General features: G+C 44.9%; 1 protein-coding gene across 1 annotated transcript; it reads left to right on the top strand.

Moving 5' to 3' along the window:
* Positions 1–3,934: 3,934 nt before the first annotated feature.
* On the top strand, positions 3,935–18,145 carry CYP4V2 (cytochrome P450 family 4 subfamily V member 2; the record flags this gene model as incomplete). Its single annotated transcript, XM_084267043.1, has 11 exons — positions 3,935–4,145; positions 7,263–7,375; positions 8,251–8,336; positions 10,643–10,833; positions 11,256–11,325; positions 12,226–12,352; positions 13,500–13,691; positions 15,119–15,221; positions 15,570–15,704; positions 15,862–16,041; positions 17,053–18,145. The coding sequence occupies 11 exons, from the start codon at positions 3,935–3,937 to the stop codon at positions 17,226–17,228; spliced, it is 1,584 nt and encodes a 527-aa protein (XP_084123169.1). The 3' UTR covers positions 17,229–18,145.
* Positions 18,146–19,765: the final 1,620 nt, after the last annotated feature.

A 19,765-nucleotide genomic window follows, 5' to 3' on the forward strand; every position in this document is an offset into this window, starting at 1 on the left:
ATAAACATAGGTGTGATGCTTTGATTGCTACCTAGCACTGGTGTCTATTAGTTATGAAAACATTCCTGGGTACATTATCATAACTGCTTTACAACAGCAGGCTGTGTTCTGAATGATGGGTGGTGACCTGCTTTGTTTTAAGACATGTTATTATTCTGGCCTGGAAGATGGTAGTTTCTTAGAGAGGAGGTAAACATTTGTATTCTGCTGGGGATAATTCATTCACATAAAACTTCCCATAGAGAAGGAGACCAAATGATGGCTGCAGAGCAGTTGTTGCTGTACAGTGAACACTGGGCTGCAGAAACCATAGCAAGGTATGCCTGATATGACAGCTTTCGGACTCGCTGTTACCTGTGTGAGGAAAGATAATCCACAGAAGGATTTGAAGCTGGAAGACTGCTCAATCTTTGGCTTTGACACCTAGGTTTTTGGGCTTCAGTGGCCTGAATTTCAGCATCAGGCCTGAAAATTCCTTGTTGAGGATTGTGGGAGATCTCTGAGCTGTTCAGCACTTAGAAAATGGAGACACACTGTATTGTCTCTTCTTCGTGCAGACGATGGCTGTTGTGCACTACAAAGTGACGTTTTTTTTTTCCAGTGCAAGTAACTTGCTACATAAAATTTAATCATGCTCTAATAGTGTATGTTGAGGAAAAAAAGAAAGCTTTTCCTAAGAAAAACTCTTCCTAATGGCAAATCAATTGCAGTGTTGGCTAAGTTAGCAACCAGTTAGTCTTGCTTACTGAGGATGCTGTGTGTTTTGCAAGGGATGGCAAAAATGTTAGGTATGTCCTGGCTGGGACAAAAGACTAATGCAAAGAGCATGCCACAGGTCTTCAGAATGTGTTGTGTGCTTTTCTTTTGTCCTAAGCCTTGCTTTGTTTTTTTTGTTGGATTTTTTTTTCTTCTCCCTGGTGACAATGGTTTTATTAGTTTCTTTATCAAAGGATCCAGACCTGCTTGTAGGGACTAGCAGAAACCCCCATTGTCATTGTACCTGGGGGCTGATACAGATGCCTGGCAGGATGTGTGCCTTCCATCAGCTTGGGCAGAAAGGCTTCCACTGAGGTGAGAGGCTGAGTAAAAACAGATTTGCAGAGTTACACTCATTTATAAAAGCAAAGATTCACTAACGGGTGGAGTGCCTGCTGAAACCAACAATAGCTCTGTGGGTGAGCAAAGAATGCTGGTCGCAATCTGGTAGAAAACTCCTTTCCTGCAGAACACCCTCCAAAGTTCGTAGTGATGGCAAGTCTTGTTGACATAATTAGTTCTCAGAGATGCCAGAACTCTCATTTCTTCTTTCTTGGGTATGTCTTTTACATCTCATTCCAGTGTAGCTGGTCCCTTTTGTTAGCAGAACCACCACTGCTAGTGGGATTTTGCAATGTCTGTTCTGTTGTGTTCCCTTTGGCTTTCCCTGTGGCTTTTCACCCTGTCTTGGCTATTTCACTGTTACTCAGTTTTTTCCTGCAGGAGTATCAGCAGTTAGATCTAATTATCAGCTCCATGAAGGCAACAAACTGCAAGGTTTTTTTTTTAAGAAGAGAGTGTAATTACCCAGCTGATCTCCATGTTACAAAGACAAAAGGTGAGCCTCTTACTCCTGCCTGTTGCTTCTCTCCCCTGAACAAAAGAGGGCACTGGTGGCACTGTAGCTTGCCTTTCATGTTTTCAAGACAGGGCTTGGTTTTGGGGCAAGTCTTGTTTCATATCTTTACCAGGGATCTGAATGAGGGCATTGAGTGCTCCTTCAGTAAGTTTGCAAATGACATCAAATTGGGTGGGAGTGTTGATCTGCTCAGTGGTAGGAAGGCTCTGCAGAGGGATCTGGATGGGCTGGATCAATGTGCCGAGGTTAACTGCATGAGGTTTAACAAGGCCAAGGGTTGGGGTCATGCACATGGGTCACAACAGTTCCATGCAGCACTACAGGCTTGGGGAAGAGTGGCTGGGAAGCTGCCTGGCAGAAAAGGACTTGGGGGTGTTGGTCAACAGGCAGCTGAATATCAGCCCGCAGTGTGCCAAGGCAACCAACAGCATCCTGGCCTCTATCAGAAGTAGTGTGGCCACCAGGACTAGGGAACAGATTGTGCCCCTGTACTCTGCACTGGTGAGGTCACACTTTGAGTGCTGTGTTCAGTTTTGGGCTCTTAACTACAAGAAGGACGTTGAGGTGCTGGAGCAGGTCCAGAGAAGAGTACTAAAGCTGGTGAAGGGACTAGAGCACATGTCTTATGATGAGTGGCTGAGGGAGCTGGGATTGTTTAGCCCGGAGAAGAGGCAGCTGGGGGGAGACCTTATGGCTCTCTACAACTACCCAAAAGGAGGTCTGTAGTGAGGTGAATGTTGGTCTCTACTCTGAAGTATCAAGTGATAAGACAAGAGGAAATGGCCTTGAGTTGTACCAGGGGAGGTTTAGGTTGGATATTAGAAAAAATTTCTTCACTGAGAGAGGGGTCAGGCATTGGAACAGGCTGCCCAGGGAGGTGGTTGAGTGACCATCTCTGAAGGTGTTCAAAAAATCATTTAGATGTGGCATTTCAGGACATTCAGTGGGCATGGTGATGTTGGACTTAAAATTATCTTAGAGGTCTTTCACAATCTTAATGATTCTGTGATTCTGTGTATCTGCTAATTTCTGTCACGAACCATTACAAATAGCAGCAAGAGTAGCAAAGTTCATTTCCAGCTGTTTACTGTGCATAAAGTGGCAACAGTCAGCATTTATGATAAACTGTTGGCTGGGAGATTGCAAGAACAAAGTGCCAAAATTTACTCCCCTCTGCTGCCAAGGGTTGTCAGCCTTTCCTTGGCTTCTGATGTTCTGAGCTTTCTCTGTTTGTGTTCTTTATTGTAGTTGCTTTGTGTAATCTGTTTCTTGGTATGCTAATAATCCCAATGTAGTCAATTTTGGTGCAAAACAGGAGAAACTGTGATTATGGCTACAAGAAGCTTTTGTCATGTATTTAAGGGGTGGCGTTTTGCAAATTGGGTGTGAGCCATGGTGTCTTTTCCCCAAGCTTATGCATTTGACAGTGAGGTTTTTGAGGGTTCTAGGCTCTGAGGAGCAGGCCATGCAGCAGTGAGAAGAGACCCTGGCTTCTCCTGCGCTTGGAAGTGCAACAGTATATATATGGTGGGTATGGTACTGTTTCTACCCAAGTGCCTTGCAAGTTGTGACACAGGTGCTGGTGCTGCTGGTCATGTTCCTGACCCCCTCTAGCCTGTGGCTGAGCATTCAACAGTGAGATCAGCAAAAGGTGAGTTTGAGCCGAGAAGCCTTGATGTGCTTTGAGATGCTGCTCTTGGTCTGTGTAGGCTCTTGCTTGTGTTGTTCCTTGAAGCCATCACCCCAGCTGAAGGCAGGTACTCGTGGTCTGAAACAGCCAAAACCCTTCAGGCATCGCGTTGCAGAGCACTGCGGCAAAACGCTGTTCCCTGAGCACCTGAAAACAGAGGGGAAAAACGTTGAGGGAACCTATCCTTCCCAAATTGGTACAAGGGCGTTTTTTCTTTTGACAGCAGTTTGTGTCTTTTCTTTCTGAGGCGTTATACGGGCCTGCGAAGAGCTTCCTCACGCTCTGCTTGAGTCAGAGGAGCCAAGTGAGGGCAGGGAAATGGCACCGTTCCCGGCGGCTGCTCTGCCGCCACCAAACGCTTGCAGGCAGCCTCTCTGCATGTGGGGTTTTTATTCCCTTGTTTATTCTCCTGGCAGGAAGCTGTGCCTGGGTTCTGTGTAACAGCTCCGCCTCCTGCTCCTGTGGCCCCGGTCCCTGCACACTCTGCTCAGAGCAGTGCGCTGGTGGCGGGATCGGGCAGTGCCAAACACAGGCTGTGCCCGTTCCACAGGAGGGATCCAGGCTCCACAGTAGGGATCCAGGCTCCACAGTAGGGATCCAGGCTCGGAGCAGGAGGCTGGGTAGTGGTGATGGAGTTCATGCAGGCACTGTCGGGGGGACCCCAGCTGCTGCACTTGGGGGCTGGGGTCATAGTTCTGCTGCTGACAGTTGTGGCCATGCGTGCCATGCCCTTCCTGAAGGAATACTGGAGGCAGTGGAGGGTGATGAAGCCCATCCCGGGTGTCAGCCCCTGCTATCCTGTGCTGGGAAATGCTCTACTCTTCGAGCGGACGGGAGAAGGTAAGGGTGCCTCATGCTGAAGCATTATGGGCTGGGGCTTTGCTGGTGAGGTGCTTGGGTGGTCGCGCTGTGGCTTGCTGCAGTACTGGGGTCATAGGGTGTGCCGTTGCCTTGGGTGTCTTTGGGGCTGTGTGCAGCCTGCAGAGGGGAACTGTATGAGAAGTGGGCAGTGGAAGGGAAAGGAGGGCAGCTGCCTAAACGCAGGGTTGTTATCAGTCAGAAATTATCCAGAGGTTCAATCTGACAATAGTTTACAGATGCTGATGCTGGACATGGGCCCATTTCCAGCTGTTGGTGAGGTGGAGCTTAATCACTGTGGAATGTGTTCTTGTGACACGGAAGCATGCTGAACGCTCTCACAGGATGTGCTGTTTCTCAATGTGCAGCACTGTGTCCCCATGGCTGTTTGCTGTGATCCAAACAAAGCTTTTAGCTTGAGAAGGAGGATTTCTTTAAACAACTCTCTTCCCTGAGTGAGCATGCGCAAGGGACTTTAGCAGGCTGAGTTGATGGGTTGTTTTCAGAATTAGTTGTGCCTTAAATGTATGTATTAGCTGCAAAAGGCTGCTGAGTATGTGCAGAAGATCCCTCAAAAGCAAATCTTTCTCTTCTTGCACTGATCAATGGTATTTTCTTTTTGCCAGGTGCTTAAGAGAGCATCAGTATGCTACATGTACCCTTTCTGCTTGTTACTTGGTTTTACACAGAAGCATGTTTCTTGAGGAGTTTGCTGTGAAAGCAGCCTGTGCTGTCAATGCACCAACAGGATCTTCTGGATGTGTTTGTGATGCCTGTGTATGGTTGTCTGCTCTGTGCATATGCGTTCCTGGCTGCTCTGCTCGAAGAGAGAGCGCCTGGGTCGTGAGAGCATGGTGGAGCCAAGACTGAGTACAGCTTGGGTCAGTGCTGGCACATGCTGAGACATGGTGCCCCTGTTCGCAAGGATACATGCTCACATCTTTCCTCTGGCTCCAACCCTGTAGGCTAAATACAAATGTGGGAAATCTTTGGTGGAAGCGAGTGCATTCAGCTCTCCCTGATGTTGACTTTGGGGAAGCAATAGCAGGATTGTAGTCAGGATGTGTATATGAGCCTGACCAAGAGACAAATAATCTTTTTTTTTTTTTTCTTGATTTTTAAATCATCTAAAATACCCCACCAAACAAACCCAAAACAAAACCAAAAACCAAAATAGAGTATTGTTTTTCACTCCAGAAAGCAATTAGATGGAGACTCCTATGTTCTGTGGCGTCTCTATAATTTCCTTTGTTAGTAGGAGTCATATAGCCTCCATGCTTTAGTTAAGACCATGTCTATGTTCTTGTTTGCTTATGTAAAAATGAGTGAGGTTTGTGCTTTATATTTTTCTTCAGAAATCTGACAGTTAAGGTTTGGGAAAAAAATAAAAATTTTGTAGCACAAGAAAGTTACTTTTCATCTGATGATTTTAACTTTTTGGTATCAGCGGATAGATGTTGGAAAATTGTGATATTTTAATCATGGTGATATTAGGAAAAAAGTGCAGACACAAAAAAGGCAAAATAATCTGACACTCTGACACTTGCATTTTTTTAGGTGAGGTTTCAGAACTTGGCCTTACACAAGGCAATGCTGTATTTGGGTCTCTACTAGGAAACTGTTACCTTTCTTTTTTCCTTTGATTTGGGGACCTTTGAATTTTCAACTCAGCAGAGGCCTTGGAGGGAGTGATTTATTGTTTAATTTGGTTTCTGAAAGGGCAAGGGCATGTTTAATCCTTGAACACCCAGATAGTAGCTGCCACCTCTAGAACTGCAGAATGAACTCGGTTGCCCTCTGTGATGAGACAGCTGGATCTGTGAGTAAGGGAAGAGCAGTGGATGGTGTTTTAAAGTCGATTCAACAAGGTCTTTGATACTATCTCCCATGCTTCCTGTATAGTTAAACTGACAAGATGTGGACTAGGTTAACTGGATAATAATGTGGGTGGAGAATTGGCTGGATTGCTGAGTTCACTGGTATGAACTCCAGCTGGCAGCTGGGCATTACTCGTATCTCTCAGGTGGTCTGTGGCATAAATGAGCCTGTGAGTCTTTGTACCCTTAGAGATGGGGACATCTGAATTGCCAAATCCACACTGGCTGCCCCATAAGCGGTCATTTACCCTTCAGTCAGGTTTCTAAGAGGACGAGAGTGGAGTTTAATCCCAGAGCAGCCAGCTTTCAAAAGCTCCTGCTAGAATTGCATGCCATTACTGATGGTTAGGGCTGTGAGAAGACTTGAGTATGTTGGAGTAAGAAGCAATTTGTTTGCAGACAAACTATAACAGTGTAAGTACTCCAAGGATTTTCTTCAGGAGTGTAGATATTGAAGATTCAGTGTTTCCAGTGATCCTGGTTCCTGCTCAGTGCTCTGCCATTACTGTGCGTGACATCACTTGTGTGTTCCCCACAAATGGAGTACATGTCAGTGAGGTCTCAGCTGGGAAAGGGCTTGATGCTGTACTTGGAAAGTTAGGAAGCATTTTGGCTAGTGTCAGATAAGCCGAAATCTCAGATAGCCTTGATAAGAGTTTGGCTTGGCTCTAGCATTGCAGTACAGAAGGCCTGTGCTGCAGTGCTTTAGAATCATAGAATCACCTAGGTTGGAAGAGACCCTTTAGATTGTTGAGTCCAACCACAGCCTAACCCTGACTAGTCCACCTCTAGATCATGTCCTTAGGGACTTAATCTACACACCTTATAAATAAATCCAGGAATGGTGACTCCACCACCTCCCTGGGCAGCCTGTTCCAATGCCTGACAGCCCTTTCAGTAAAGAAATTTTTGTTTGAGAAAGGCTTCTTTGACTTTGACTTCAAGGAAAATCATCTCTGAGACTGCTTAAATCAAACCACCATACCTTACAGCTACGAGGGGTTTCTCCAGAATACAGTGCCTTCTGGAGTGCAGCCACAAAGAAATGCTCCTGCAGTACAGCTAATGGAGAGGGCAACATATTGTTCTCAGTCATAGTAGCAGGATAAAACTGTGAGAAAAACTAATAACAATGCATATGGTAAAAAAGTTAATTCTGGAAGTCTTGGTTATTCAGCAAACCCTCCCTTATAATAATCCTGATTTCTTTCTTTCGTTCCAGGATTTTTTAAACAGTTACAAATTTACGTTGAGGAGTTCAGGAGTCGGCCGTTGTTCAAACTTTGGATAGGGCCGGTGCCTATTATGATTTTGTATCACCCTGACAGTGTGGAGGTGAGTGTGCTCATCTCCTGTTTGTTCTAGTGTCATGCAAAGCACTGTCCAACCTGTTAGTTTCTAATCTCTCAGTGTAATTTTCTATAAAAAATTAAAAAAAAAGAGGGGTGGGGTGGGGCTTGGACTGAGATTGTCCTTTGACCTGGTGCTAAGGAAAGGCTGAAAGCAGAAGAACATAACAAAGCCTAGTCTGGGGGGGGGAAAAAGGTAAGGAAAGATAACTAGCAAATGAAAGCACCAACTCAGTATGCTTTATACAAAGAAGCATCTCCTTATCTCCTTCAGCCTGGTTTTGATGTGTGTGAAAGCTTCTGCTCCCAAGATCAGAATAGGCAAGCAGGTGGCAGGGAAGATGGGACCATGAAATAAAGGGTAGGATGCTATGAAATGCTGGTTGCACTGCTTGTCTGCATGACTCACTTCTCTATTAGAACTTGGTGCGTCTGTCCCAATCCCATGAAATGTACTCATCAGTTTTGCTGCTGACAGTGATTGTTCCTGAACTGGGAAGACAGAGTTGTTTATTGAAGAGCTGGTACTTCTTGTGAGTTTGCTTAAAACTGGTTGTCCCTGAGCTCTGTCTGTGACTTTGTAACACAGATTTTTCTTTTTTGAAGAAGATAAGGGGGGTGAGGGTGGTAGTTTTGGAGTATTTAATTGTAATCTCAGGATTGGGATATTTCCTGAAAGACTTGAGGGTGTGAACTCAATATTGACTTGTTAACCAGCTCGTACTGAAATACTGTGTGTTTTAGTGCATCTTGGAGCACGTTTGTGGAGAAACTGAGGTTGTGTGAAGTAATCTTGGGTGAAGAAATCTCTCTCCATCTAACAATTGGTGTTTTCCCCTCTCCTTTTGTTTTTTATTGCAGTTTATACTGAGCAGTTCAAAGCATATAGAAAAATCCTACCTGTACCATTTCCTGCATCCGTGGCTGGGCACCGGCCTTCTGACGAGGTATAGTGACACGCAGGTGCCTTGCTGTCTGTTTGAAACCTGTAGTGTGTATGACAGGAAGGAGGTGTGGTGGCAGGAAGGCTGTATCTGTGGTGAGCTGACGCTGGCTGCAGGCCAGGCGCCCACCAAAGCTGCTCTGTCACTGCCCTCCTCAGCTGGACAGGGGAGAGAAAATATAATGAAAGGGGAGGGAGAGATCATTCAGCAATTAATGTCACAGGCAAAACAAACACAACAAGGAATAAAATGCATCTAATTTATTACCTAATCAAAAGAGAGTAGGATAATGACAATTAAAGCCAAATCTTAAAACACCTGCCCCTACCCCTCCTTTCTTTCCACACTCAGCTTTGCTCCCGATTTCTTTCTTCCTCCCCCATGATAGACACAGAGGGAGACTGGGAATGGGGTTTGTGGTCAGTTCATCAGGAGTTGTCTCTGCTGCTCCTTCCTCCTCAGGGGGAGGACTCCTCACACTCTTCGTTTGCTCCAGCATGGGGTCCCTCTCATGGGAGACAGTCCTCCATGAACTTTCCAATGTGAGCCCTTCCCACGGGGGATTCAGTTCTTCATGAACCACCCCAGCTCTCTGCTCCCCATCATCTTCCATGGGCATCAGGGCACAGCCTGCTTCACCATAGTCTTCTCCATGGGCTGCAGGGGAATCTCTACTCCAACACCAGGAGTGCCTCTTCCCCCACCTTCTTCACTGACCTCGGTTGACTGCAGAGTTTCTTACATCTTCTCACTCCTTTATTGGGCAGCAGAAAGTTGCCACTTGCAGGTTTCTCCCTTTGTAAATATGTTATCACTGAGGTGCTAGGACAATCACTGATTGGCTTGGCCTTGGTCATGATGGTCTTGGTTGCTCTTTATCAGCTAATCTCCAATAAAAATCTTTAGGCATTATCTGTTTCTTTGGCGAATTTGACCTTTGTCACTTTCTTGTGCAGAGGCTTGAAATGAATGTGAGTTTTGGGAAGCTGTATCCTTTGGCAGGGGGTGGCATTTAGTCTGCAAGGCTACATGCTGGATGCTTTAAATGCAGCCAGACTGTGGCAGAACTGCAGCTGTGTGCACTGCTTATCTCAGCTGGTGATGCTGCAAACCAGTAGGACTAGCCTGAAGCTGCTGATGCTTTGGGGCAGCATGGCAGAGTATCTTCATCCTGCCCTTCATTTCCCTCATGAGAAGTGAGCTCAGGTAAGACTGCAAGTCCAGGAGTGAAGAGAGAGGGAAGAAGTGATTTAAAGGCTTGTGTGTCCTCCAGTCTTCGGAGGGTCAGGGAAGATTTGGTCTGGATGACCAAGAGTGAGAGCAAAGTGAATGTAGAATGGCTCCTGGTGCCTTTGTGCCTCTTCCGTGTTTGTGCAAGAAGGTCAAGGTCCTCCTGTTAGCAGGAGAACTTTGTTGCCTGTTTGGAACCCTCAAACTCCTGCTTCAGGATGGGACCATGGTGTCTTAAAAACTAGCTGTGATCATGTGGTGTGGGAGGCAACCACAAAACTATATTGCCTTTTTGACCTACTCTTTTGTTGAAAGCAGCTATAGAAATGCTGTGTTGATCTTTGGAGAGAGCTGGAGCAAAAAACTTTTCCTCTTAACTCTTTCTGGGGAGTGCTACAGACAGCTTGAGAGTCACAGAATCATAGGGGTTGGAAGGGACCTCCAGAGATCATCAGGTCCAACTCCTATGTCAAAGCAGGGGGGTTGGACCTAGGACAGGTCGCACAGGGAGGTGTCCAGACAGGGCTGGAATCTCTCCAGAGAAGGAGACTCCACACCCCCTGGGCAGCCTGTCCCAGGGCTCCCTCACCCTCACTGGGAAGTTTGTCCACATACTGGTGCAGAACTTCCTGTGCTCCAACTTGAGCCCATCGTCCCTTGTCCTGTCCCCACAGACCACTGAGGAGAGGCTGGCCATTTCCCCCTGTGTCCCACACTTCAGATATTTATAAACATTGATTAGATCCCCTCTCAGGCTTCTTTTCTCCAGGCTGAACAGCCCCAGCTCACTCAGCTTTTCCTCGTAGGGGAGATGCCTTTAATCATCCCCATAGCCCACCACTGGACTCTCTCCAGGAGATCCCTGTCTTTTTTGTACCAGAGAGCACAGAACTGTACGTGGTACTCCAGTTGGGACCTGACCAGGGCAGAGTGGAGGGGGAGTCATCTACAATGTGTCCCTCTGTGAAGGGTGTTCCAGGCTGCAGTTCTAATTGTGTACTTCCTGTGGTGATGAGGGGTTGTTGTTTTTTTTTTGATTTGGAGTTTTTAACTTTTCCTTCTCCCTGTTAATTTTGCAGCACTGGAGACAAGTGGCGGTCACGGAGGAAAATGATCACTCCCACATTCCACTTCACAATCTTAACTGACTTTCTAGAGGTTATGAATGAACAAGGAAGTATTTTGTTGAAGAAACTGGAGAAGCATGCTGACAAAGAGCCATTTGATATCTTTCTAGATATCACTCTGTGCGCCCTTGATATCATCTGTGGTAAGTCCTCTTCAGCTACTGTGTGGAGGCTGTGAATGATGCAGGCACTTGTGAGTACAGCTGTGCCACATTGTGTGACAAGACAGTTCAGGAGGAATGTCCCTGCCTACTGTGTGAATGCATTTCCTTCCCCCCAAGGCCATCCATTCTCTTGGGGCCCCTTGTGTGCATCTGAACAGGTGAGTCTGTGGGATGGGCAGGGCAGCAGTAGCAGTCTGAAGTGAGGTTGTGTTGAGGAGCAGGGGTCCTGGGCATGGAAATGTAAAGAGGACTCATCACCTGGAAAGGTATATGTGTATTCACCCATCAAAGGGATGGTGTGGTGACAGTCAGGAGCTGGGAGCAGTAGTAACATGCTGTGTACAGGGATTCTGCATTTCCTTTGGGACTCATTAACCCTGGATGATTTCTCTCCTCCTTAGAAACAGCAATGGGCAAGAACGTGGGTGCTCAGCAGAATAAGGATTCCGAGTATGTTCGTGCTATCTACAGGTAAACGGGCGTTTTCTGTCCCTGCTTTCTAGTTGGTCTGGAGTCGATTCTCTTGGTGTCAGCAATTCATCTGCTGTGAGCCAGGAGGGAGGATCAGGGCTGTCACAGATGGCAGGAAAAACTGCAGGTTTTGACATGTTTTATTTCGTTCTGAGTGTAAGGAATGAAAGGCAGAGGCTTTGAAGAAGTGCCAGCTGCTGTCCAGGTAATCCATTGGTACAGGAGGTTAGGAAAAAAAATAAGAAACTAAGAGAAAAACAGGACTGCAACAGTTCATATCAGCAAAAATGGGCCCAAATTTGGCCTAAACTTAATCATTACTCCTCAAAGTGTCTTTCTATGGCCAAAGGCCTGGGCAGTGAGCCCTCCAAAGGTACTCCAGTTGTGTTTGAGCATACCTGAAGGCTCATTTATACTCTTTAAGTACTTTTCACGTGCTGTCTGGCATCTGGACAGTTAAGTAGGAATGTAGTGCTTTCAGATGGCTGACTGAGGGCTCAGGGCAGGTCTTTTGGAACCCTGGCATGAGTAGTCTTTCCAGGATGTACATAACTTTTCAGCATGGTCAATGCTTTAATCATGTGGAGTGGGACCAGATGACTTAAATATGTCTGTTTCAAGAAGATTCTGACTAAAGGATAATATGCTATCCTTCTCAGAGATCAGTGCTTAAAAATATAAATCATGGTGATGCTGGGACAGGTGACAGAAATTTTCAGATGGTTTAAAAATGAGGAAACAAATATGAACAGCCATCCTTTCAGATGAATGGGTTTAAATCCACACAACATGTGAAGTTCCACTTCACTAGGGGAGGTAGAACTTTTTGTTTCTTTAAGGTGTGCTGTGAATTTGTTTTCTGTCAAGAAATGTTACATGATGCAGTTGTTGTGCTCCTAGGATGAGTGAACTAATCCAACAGCGACAGATGAGGCCTTGGCTTTGGCCTGATTTTTTATATATGCTGTTCAAGGCAGGAAGAGAGCATGAGAAGAACCTCAAGATCCTTCACAATTTTACAGATACGGTATATATATTTTTTAATTATTTTTTTTAACAGTCTATTTTAGTAGTTACGTTTAGTGAGAGAAATGACATGTATATGTATAACTACTTCATTGCATTTCAGTGCTTCCTCTGAGCAGAATTGCATACTCTACAGCCTTTCTTTTTAATTATTTTGTTGTTTCTGAGAGCCACAGCGGTTTATCGAAGGATTCTGTTTTGCTATTGCAGCAATGGTTGTGACAGCAAAAAAATCTCAGTCACTAGGGCCATGCTTTGATCTACAGAAGGGAACTTCAATCATTGCTTTTGTACTGAAGAAAATTTGGGAAGCTTTAGTGCAGTGGTTCTAGCTGTACTGAGTGTAGTCCTTACTGAAGGGTTGTGGGGTGCCCTGGCTTCTCTTTGCTCTCCTGGGTTCCCCAGTGATTGGAGGTCACAGAATCACAGAATGTTAGGAGCTTAAAGGGACCTTGAAAGATCATCTACTCCAACCCCCCTGCCAGAGCAGGATCACCCAGACTAAATCCCACAGGAACACATCCAGGCGGGTTTGAATGTCTCCAGAGAAGGAGACTCCCCAGCCTCTCTGGGAAGCCTGTCCCAGGGCTCCGTCACCCTCACAGGGAGAAAGTTCCTCCTTATATTCACATGGAGCTTCCTCTGCTCCAGCTGCACCCGCTGCCCCTTGTCCTGTCTCTGGCCATCCCTGAGAAAAGCCTGGCTCCTTCCTCCTGTAATGTATGTTATTCTATAGGGTAGAAAATATTTTCTTGGTGATCAGTGTTTGATGGTCAAATTGGGATGATGTTTTTTTGATTTGCTGTCGCTATTATTGGCATTCAAGATTGGCTTGTTCCAGGTATTCTGGATGTGTATTCTTGATCATCATCAAGTTGCTTGCTTACTTTGTCTCTCTATTTTCTTGTTCACACGAAAGCTATTCAAGCTTTATTTTATTGCTTGGAACAAGAGGTGTTGGTCATATTCCACCTTATAACACAGAAAGTCAGATAAAGTCCCTGGGCTAATGCTGACAGCTGTGCTAACTGCCTCATGTAGGCTGTTACAGGTGGATGATGTGCTAATAAGTTGTGATGAACTTCTGTGATGTAGCCTGTGCGTGTGGGCTGAGCGCATCGTATTTAATATAATGGTTCTAATCTCAGGTTATATCAGAAAAAGCTGCAGAACTCGAAAACACCAAGCAAATGAAATGTGCTACTGATGACAACTGTGAAGAAAGCAGCTCCAAGAAGAGAAAAGCTTTCCTGGACATGCTGCTGAGCGCAACAGATGATAAAGGGAACAAACTGAGCTACAGGGACATTCGTGAAGAAGTGGATACTTTCATGTTTGAGGTACCCAAGGAACATGTTTGTTATTTTTTTGGTTTGGGTTGTTTTGAGGTTTTTTTTCCAGAACTGAGATTAACCATTTGTAGGTAGTGCAAGTTAGTTCCTTTTTTAGTTCAGGAGGTTGTTTTTAATATGAAGTTACTTCAGCCTAAGAGGAAATCTCTGTAGGATAGAAATTACTGAAGGGTAGAAACATTTGACCCAGAATTGTGTGTCCTGACAAAATGTTGGGCAATACACGTGACAAGCCCTGCCTATGTGAGCAGGCTCTACTCAGGGAAGCAGGCGAGTAAGAAGAGCTTAATGGCTGATGAAGGCCATGGGCTCTCAGCAAACCTCATTAATGCTAAAGAGAGCTCTGAATGGCTTCAGTGTTTTGCCTTGCATTTTGTCAGCTCTCCTCACGTTTTATGCCTTACTACTTTGGCTGTAACCTCCTGGTTCTGTTGTCAGCTGTCTGTTGGTGCACTGTGTTATGATGCCTGACTCCCTGTCCAATGAAGGATCTAAACAAAACTTTCAGAAGTGTCCTGCAAACCTCTATTAGGTGGGGCAGAATTCTGTCTCAAAAGAGCTTCATTCAGGGTCATATTACTGCTGTTGTAATCTGGAGAAACTTTCTTCCCATTTTATCATTCCTGTACTGCTCCATAGCAGGGTTTTTGAGAGGTGGAGCATCCTGAACTTCACAAGCACGCCTTTTTAGTACCAAAATACTTTGTTGGTCAATTTTTCCCTTTTCTGTTCCCTCCTCTTTCTTTCTTTTTTTCCTTTCCCTTTTTCTTTCTTTCTTTTTTTTCCTTTCCCTTTTCCTTTCTTTTTTTTTCCTTTCCCTTTTTCTTTCTTTTTTGCCCTTTCCCTTTCTCTTCTTTTTTGCTCTTTCCCTTTTCTTTCCAGGTTTTTATGCCATGCAGTGAACTGTAGTGTCTGGTCCTCATAGGAAACCAAGAAGTATTCCCTCCTATGATGACTATACTTCATCTCATAAGACGCTTTTTTGGGTAGTGTTGTAAAGATTACAGATTGTATCCATTATATGTTTCCCATGGTAGTTGTTACCCCACCAGGTGTTATGTTGTTGACTGGACAGTAGCCAAAAAAGTGAATATGCATCTGTTTCATGATGTAGATACTGATAGTTCATGCATCTTCTGGGAGGCAGAGAAGAGGAGGGAGGGATGTTTGCTTGGTTTGTTTCAACACTTCTCACTTTGGCCAGTTTTCAGGCACCTGCTGGGATCATGGGTTGTCTATATCCTGATAATCAGTATGTGGGATAGAGTTCTTCACTCTTGATTTTTATTTTTCTTGTGGTTGTGGAATTATTAAGCTCATGTTGCATACCACCTGCATATATAAGTATATCTGAAGCCTAATTGTGCATAGGAGTAGTGCTGAAGTCAACCTCTTTGTAAATCTGGATATCTTAGGGCCACGATACAACAGCAGCTGCTATGAACTGGACCCTGTACTTACTTGGACGGAATCCTGAAGCCCAGAAGAAGGTTCACCAAGAACTGGATGAGGTGTTTGGTATGTTTCCATTTCCCCCTTTACTGGGGATGTGGTAGTGGCGGCATTTGTGGGTGAGCATGTGCTACTTTATAAACCTAGATGTAGAAGAGGAGGTAGGAATATGCCTTGTGGCATTTCTGGAGCCTTCAGTAGCTACAGGTGATTGTGACAGGTGCTGGAAGGTAGGGGAGAGCACAGCCAAGCTTGCACCTTTGGGGCAAAGCATGCTTGTTCAATGTATGTGTAGCCCCTTCTCCTGTGTGGTCTTGGAATGTCATGAGAGTTTCTGGAGGGAGCTGTGATGAGTTTGTTTAACCAAAAATGGGTGGTTTTGGTCTCGCTCATTCCCTGTTTGTTTGTGCATAGGCAACTCGGACCGTCCTGTTACGGTGGATGATTTGAAGAAGCTGCGATACCTGGAGTGTGCCGTGAAAGAAGCCCTTCGGATCTTCCCTTCAGTTCCAATGTTTGCCCGTACCTTGAGAGAGGATTGCTCTATTAGTAAGTAGTATGCTGTGTTTCCCACTTCTCATCCTGCTAGCATCTCCTCAGTTGAGGTGTTTCTCAAGTTGTTTTATTTCTTTACTCCTCTGTTGTGTATAAAAAGTCACTTACTTGCTCTTGTGATAAGCCTTCTCCCTTTCCCTTTTCTCTTTAGGAGGATATCAGGTACCAAAAGGCACAAATGTACTTGTCATAACTTACGCCCTGCATAGAGACCCTGAGATCTTCCCTGACCCGGAGGAGTTCAGGCCTGAGCGATTCTTCCCTGAAAATTGTAAGGGAAGGCACCCCTATGCTTACGTGCCCTTCTCAGCTGGTCCCAGGAACTGCATCGGTAGGTAGCTGAAGAGGAAGCCTCTCTATTGTGACTGTTGCTTTTGGTGTGGTACCTCTGGCAGCAGCAAGTGTATGAGAAATTCAGCAAGTGTATCAGGTACTTAAGTCTTCATGTGCCTGCTGGTCATGTCCTGTCCTCCCCACCCCACTTTGCCTTTGAATTCTGGGTACTGTCTCCCCTGAAAGCCTGGTGCTTTAGCTGCCACATTTTCTTTCTTACCAAGGGTTTTCTTCCCAGACACAAACATCTATAAACTGGTGTTTCCTTCTCCTCCTGCGCAGCCTGGCAGCATGTTAACAATCTCCTGTATTAGAATCATAGAATCATTTTGGTTGGAAAAGAAATTTAAGATCATCAACTCCAACCATTAACATAGCTCTGCCAAGTCCACTACTAAACTGTGTCCCCAGGTGCAACATCTACACATCTTTTAAATATCTCCAGGGATGGTGACTCAGTCTCTTCCCTGGGCAGCCCGTTTCAATGATTGACAACTCTTTTGGGAAAGAAATATTTCCTAATATCCAATCTACCCCCCATCCCAGCACGACTGGAGGCTGTTTACTCTTGTCCTATTGCTTGTTACTTGGAAGAAGAGACCAACCCCCACCTCACTACAACCTCTTTTTGGGTAGTTGTAGAGTTTAGTAAGGTCTCTGCTCAGCCTCCTCTTCTGCAGGCTGAACACCCCCATCTCCCTCAGCCATTCCTCATAAGACCTGTGCTCTAGTCCCTTCATGAGCTTTGTTGTCCTTCTCAGAACCCACTCCAGCACCTCAGTGTCCTTGTGGTGAGTGGCCCCAAACTGAACACAGCACTTGAGGTGCAGCCTCACGAGTGCCCCGTACAGTCACTGTTCTAAAGCCAGTTCTGTTCTCCAGGCAGATGCCCAGTCCTTGCCGTCCTGTGTTCCTGGGGCTTTTGCTGTGAGTATCAAACACAGCAGCCCTGGATGCCACCTGACAGTAACATCTCTCTCTTTCTTTTTTGCTGCCCTGAAACTCGTAGGTCAGCGCTTTGCACAGATGGAGGAGAAAACTCTTCTAGCCCTCATCCTGCGGCGCTTTTGGGTGGACTCATGTCACAAGACAGAAGAGCTTGGGATAGTTGGAGAACTGATTCTCCGTCCCAATAATGGCATCTGGATTAAGCTGAAGAGGAGGACGAAAACTGGATCAGAATAAAAGGAATTTCAAGCTTTTATGTTTCCAAAATCTTCTCAGCTGTTTAGGCTGAAGATATATTTTTAAATCAGGGATTTTTATGACAGTCTAGCAACTTGTTGAAACTGAAGTCATTACTGATTGCTGCATTAAATAGGATGTTTTAATAGCCCTAAATTGCTCTACTTTCCTAGAATGTTCATCTTTGAAGTCTTTAAACATAAAATCTTAGTGCCTTAGCCACTCAGGTGAAGCTCTGTTATAGCAATCACGGAGAAAACCCTAAATTGTGCTAGTAATGACAGTAATGCCTGTGGTGGAGGGTTCTAGTTAAATTCCATAGCGTTTGTGAGGTAACTGATAGTCTTTCAGTCTTTTTGTAGTTTTTCAGGTTTTTTTGGCTCTGAAAGTCAAAAATTCTTCTACTTGTGTTGTTTGTGTTTTGGTGATGACTGCATCTGTGAAGACAAAGCAAACGTCTGACTTCACTCCTCCTTTAATCATTTACACTAGCTCTTAGTCAGTGCTCCTAATTGTTTCTTGACAATGTATGCCACAAGCATCATTCCATATAACCATACCGAGACCTTGGTAGCACACAAATGACACACAGGATTTCACACTGACAGAAATGCTGTATTCTAATGTAGCCTGAAAATAAACTTCTACTGGCCCTCGACAATGAATGAAATTATATCTGTAAATATTGCACGTCTGGGTGCAGGTAAATTACTAAGGGATCATTATTCCTTATCTTCAGCTCCTCTAGGGTGATCAGTGATCAGGTTTTACTGTGCTAGTCAAAGCTGAAGCAAAGCTGAAGCCTGTCACTGTCTGTCCTGGTATTTTTTAAGTAGCCAGAACAGTACAGTTTAGCAGAAAAAAATCTACTCACAGCATGAAGAATATCTTGTTCATAAACTGAAATACACACCATGTGAAACTTTTATCTAGGTTACATATTGTTTATTTATGCTTTTAAAATAAATCACACTAAAAGGGGCCTCCAGCAAAGCTGGAGAGGGGCTCTTTATCAGTGATAGGGTGTGGGGTAATGGCTTTAAACTGAAGGAGGGCAGATTTAGATTAGATATTAGGAAGAAATTCTTTACCATGAGGGTGGTGAGGCCCTGGCACAGGGTGCCTAGAGAAGCTGTGGCTGCCCCTGGATCCCTGGCAGGGTTTAAGGCCAGGTTGGATGGGGCTTTGGGCAACCTGATTTAGTGGAGGGTGTCCCTGCCCATGGCAGGGGGGTAGAACTGGATCTTTGAGATCCCTTCCAGCCCAAACCATTCTGTGATTCACTGAGCCAGTCTGCTCTTGCCTTTTAGGGTCCTGAAGGTAGTGTAAAGAAATTTCTCACTAACGGAGGTTAAAGAGGTACTGCAGTGAGGGAATGAAGCACCTGGGAAAATTTCTGACTATACCTTCAGGACAAGTCAAAAACTACAATAAGCCACACAGCTGGAGAACAGACCCTCTGTGGCTTTTGTAAGCACTGGAGAAAAAGCTGGAATAAGCTGAGGTCCTCTAGCTGGTCTGTCCCCTTGGTTCTGCTCTGTGCTTTGGCACTTCTTTTGGCTGGTGGGTGTTACCCCAGCATGACCCCTGGTGCTGTAGAAAGGAGGGTGCACACCAGTAACCACACCTTTGTCCTTATCTGCTGATGAAGCATTGCTCTTGCCACTGTGGTTGGAGGTGGGGATTTGAGGTGTGTTATCGCCTTCAGGTTGCTCGGCAGCTGTGTGTAACCTGCAGAGTGGCAATGGATGGGGGTTAGAGCCCATATGGACTGCTGTACCTCTAATGATCAATTTGTTACAGAGGGAGAAAGGAGTAATCTCTCTTAAGGTCTTTGTTCATTCTTCTGTCTGTTTCCTTGTGCCCTTTTAACACCACTTAGTCTTTTAAAACCTGGGATACTGCTGTGCTTTGTGGATTATCCCAATAGAGAGAAAATAGTTCCTATGGTTTCCAAGTAAATTAGAGGTTTCCTTGAACCTGCCAAATCCTTTATATTCTGATAAACCTAGGTTTATACTGAGGATCTTACAAAAAGAAAGGATTTAAATGCTTAATTTTGATAAATGAAATTGCCAACCCTGGGAAATAGTTCATAGTAATTGCTGCCTTTGTTTTGCCATTAAAAAACAAAAGCCATGCAACACTGATAATACAGCTACACACTTCTGCCTTCGTTTTCAAAGTCAGACTTCACTGCTAGGTAATAACAAGAATTTAAGTTTACAGGGCTGATGGTCAAAATTGGGTTTTTTATAATGAGATAACTTTCAAGACTACCTTCTTATGGAAATGCACATAGAAAGATGCATTTTCCAAGGAGACTGTAAGTTAAGGAATTATTTAATGCTTTTTGGTATTGTGAACTTTGCAGATATGCAAGATTTACACCCAGAATAAGTTTTCTCAGCATATTAGGTATGTATTTGAAATCTGGAGGGGTACCTCATGTTTTGTTAAACTATGTCCTTAAATTGAGGACTTGCAAGACAAAGGAGAACTGATATGAATTAGTTTTCTTCTGTGGGATCTATTTG

Source organism: Gallinula chloropus (genome assembly GCF_964237585.1).
Source record: "Gallinula chloropus genome assembly, chromosome: 7".
Classification (NCBI taxonomy): domain Eukaryota; kingdom Metazoa; phylum Chordata; class Aves; order Gruiformes; family Rallidae; genus Gallinula; species Gallinula chloropus.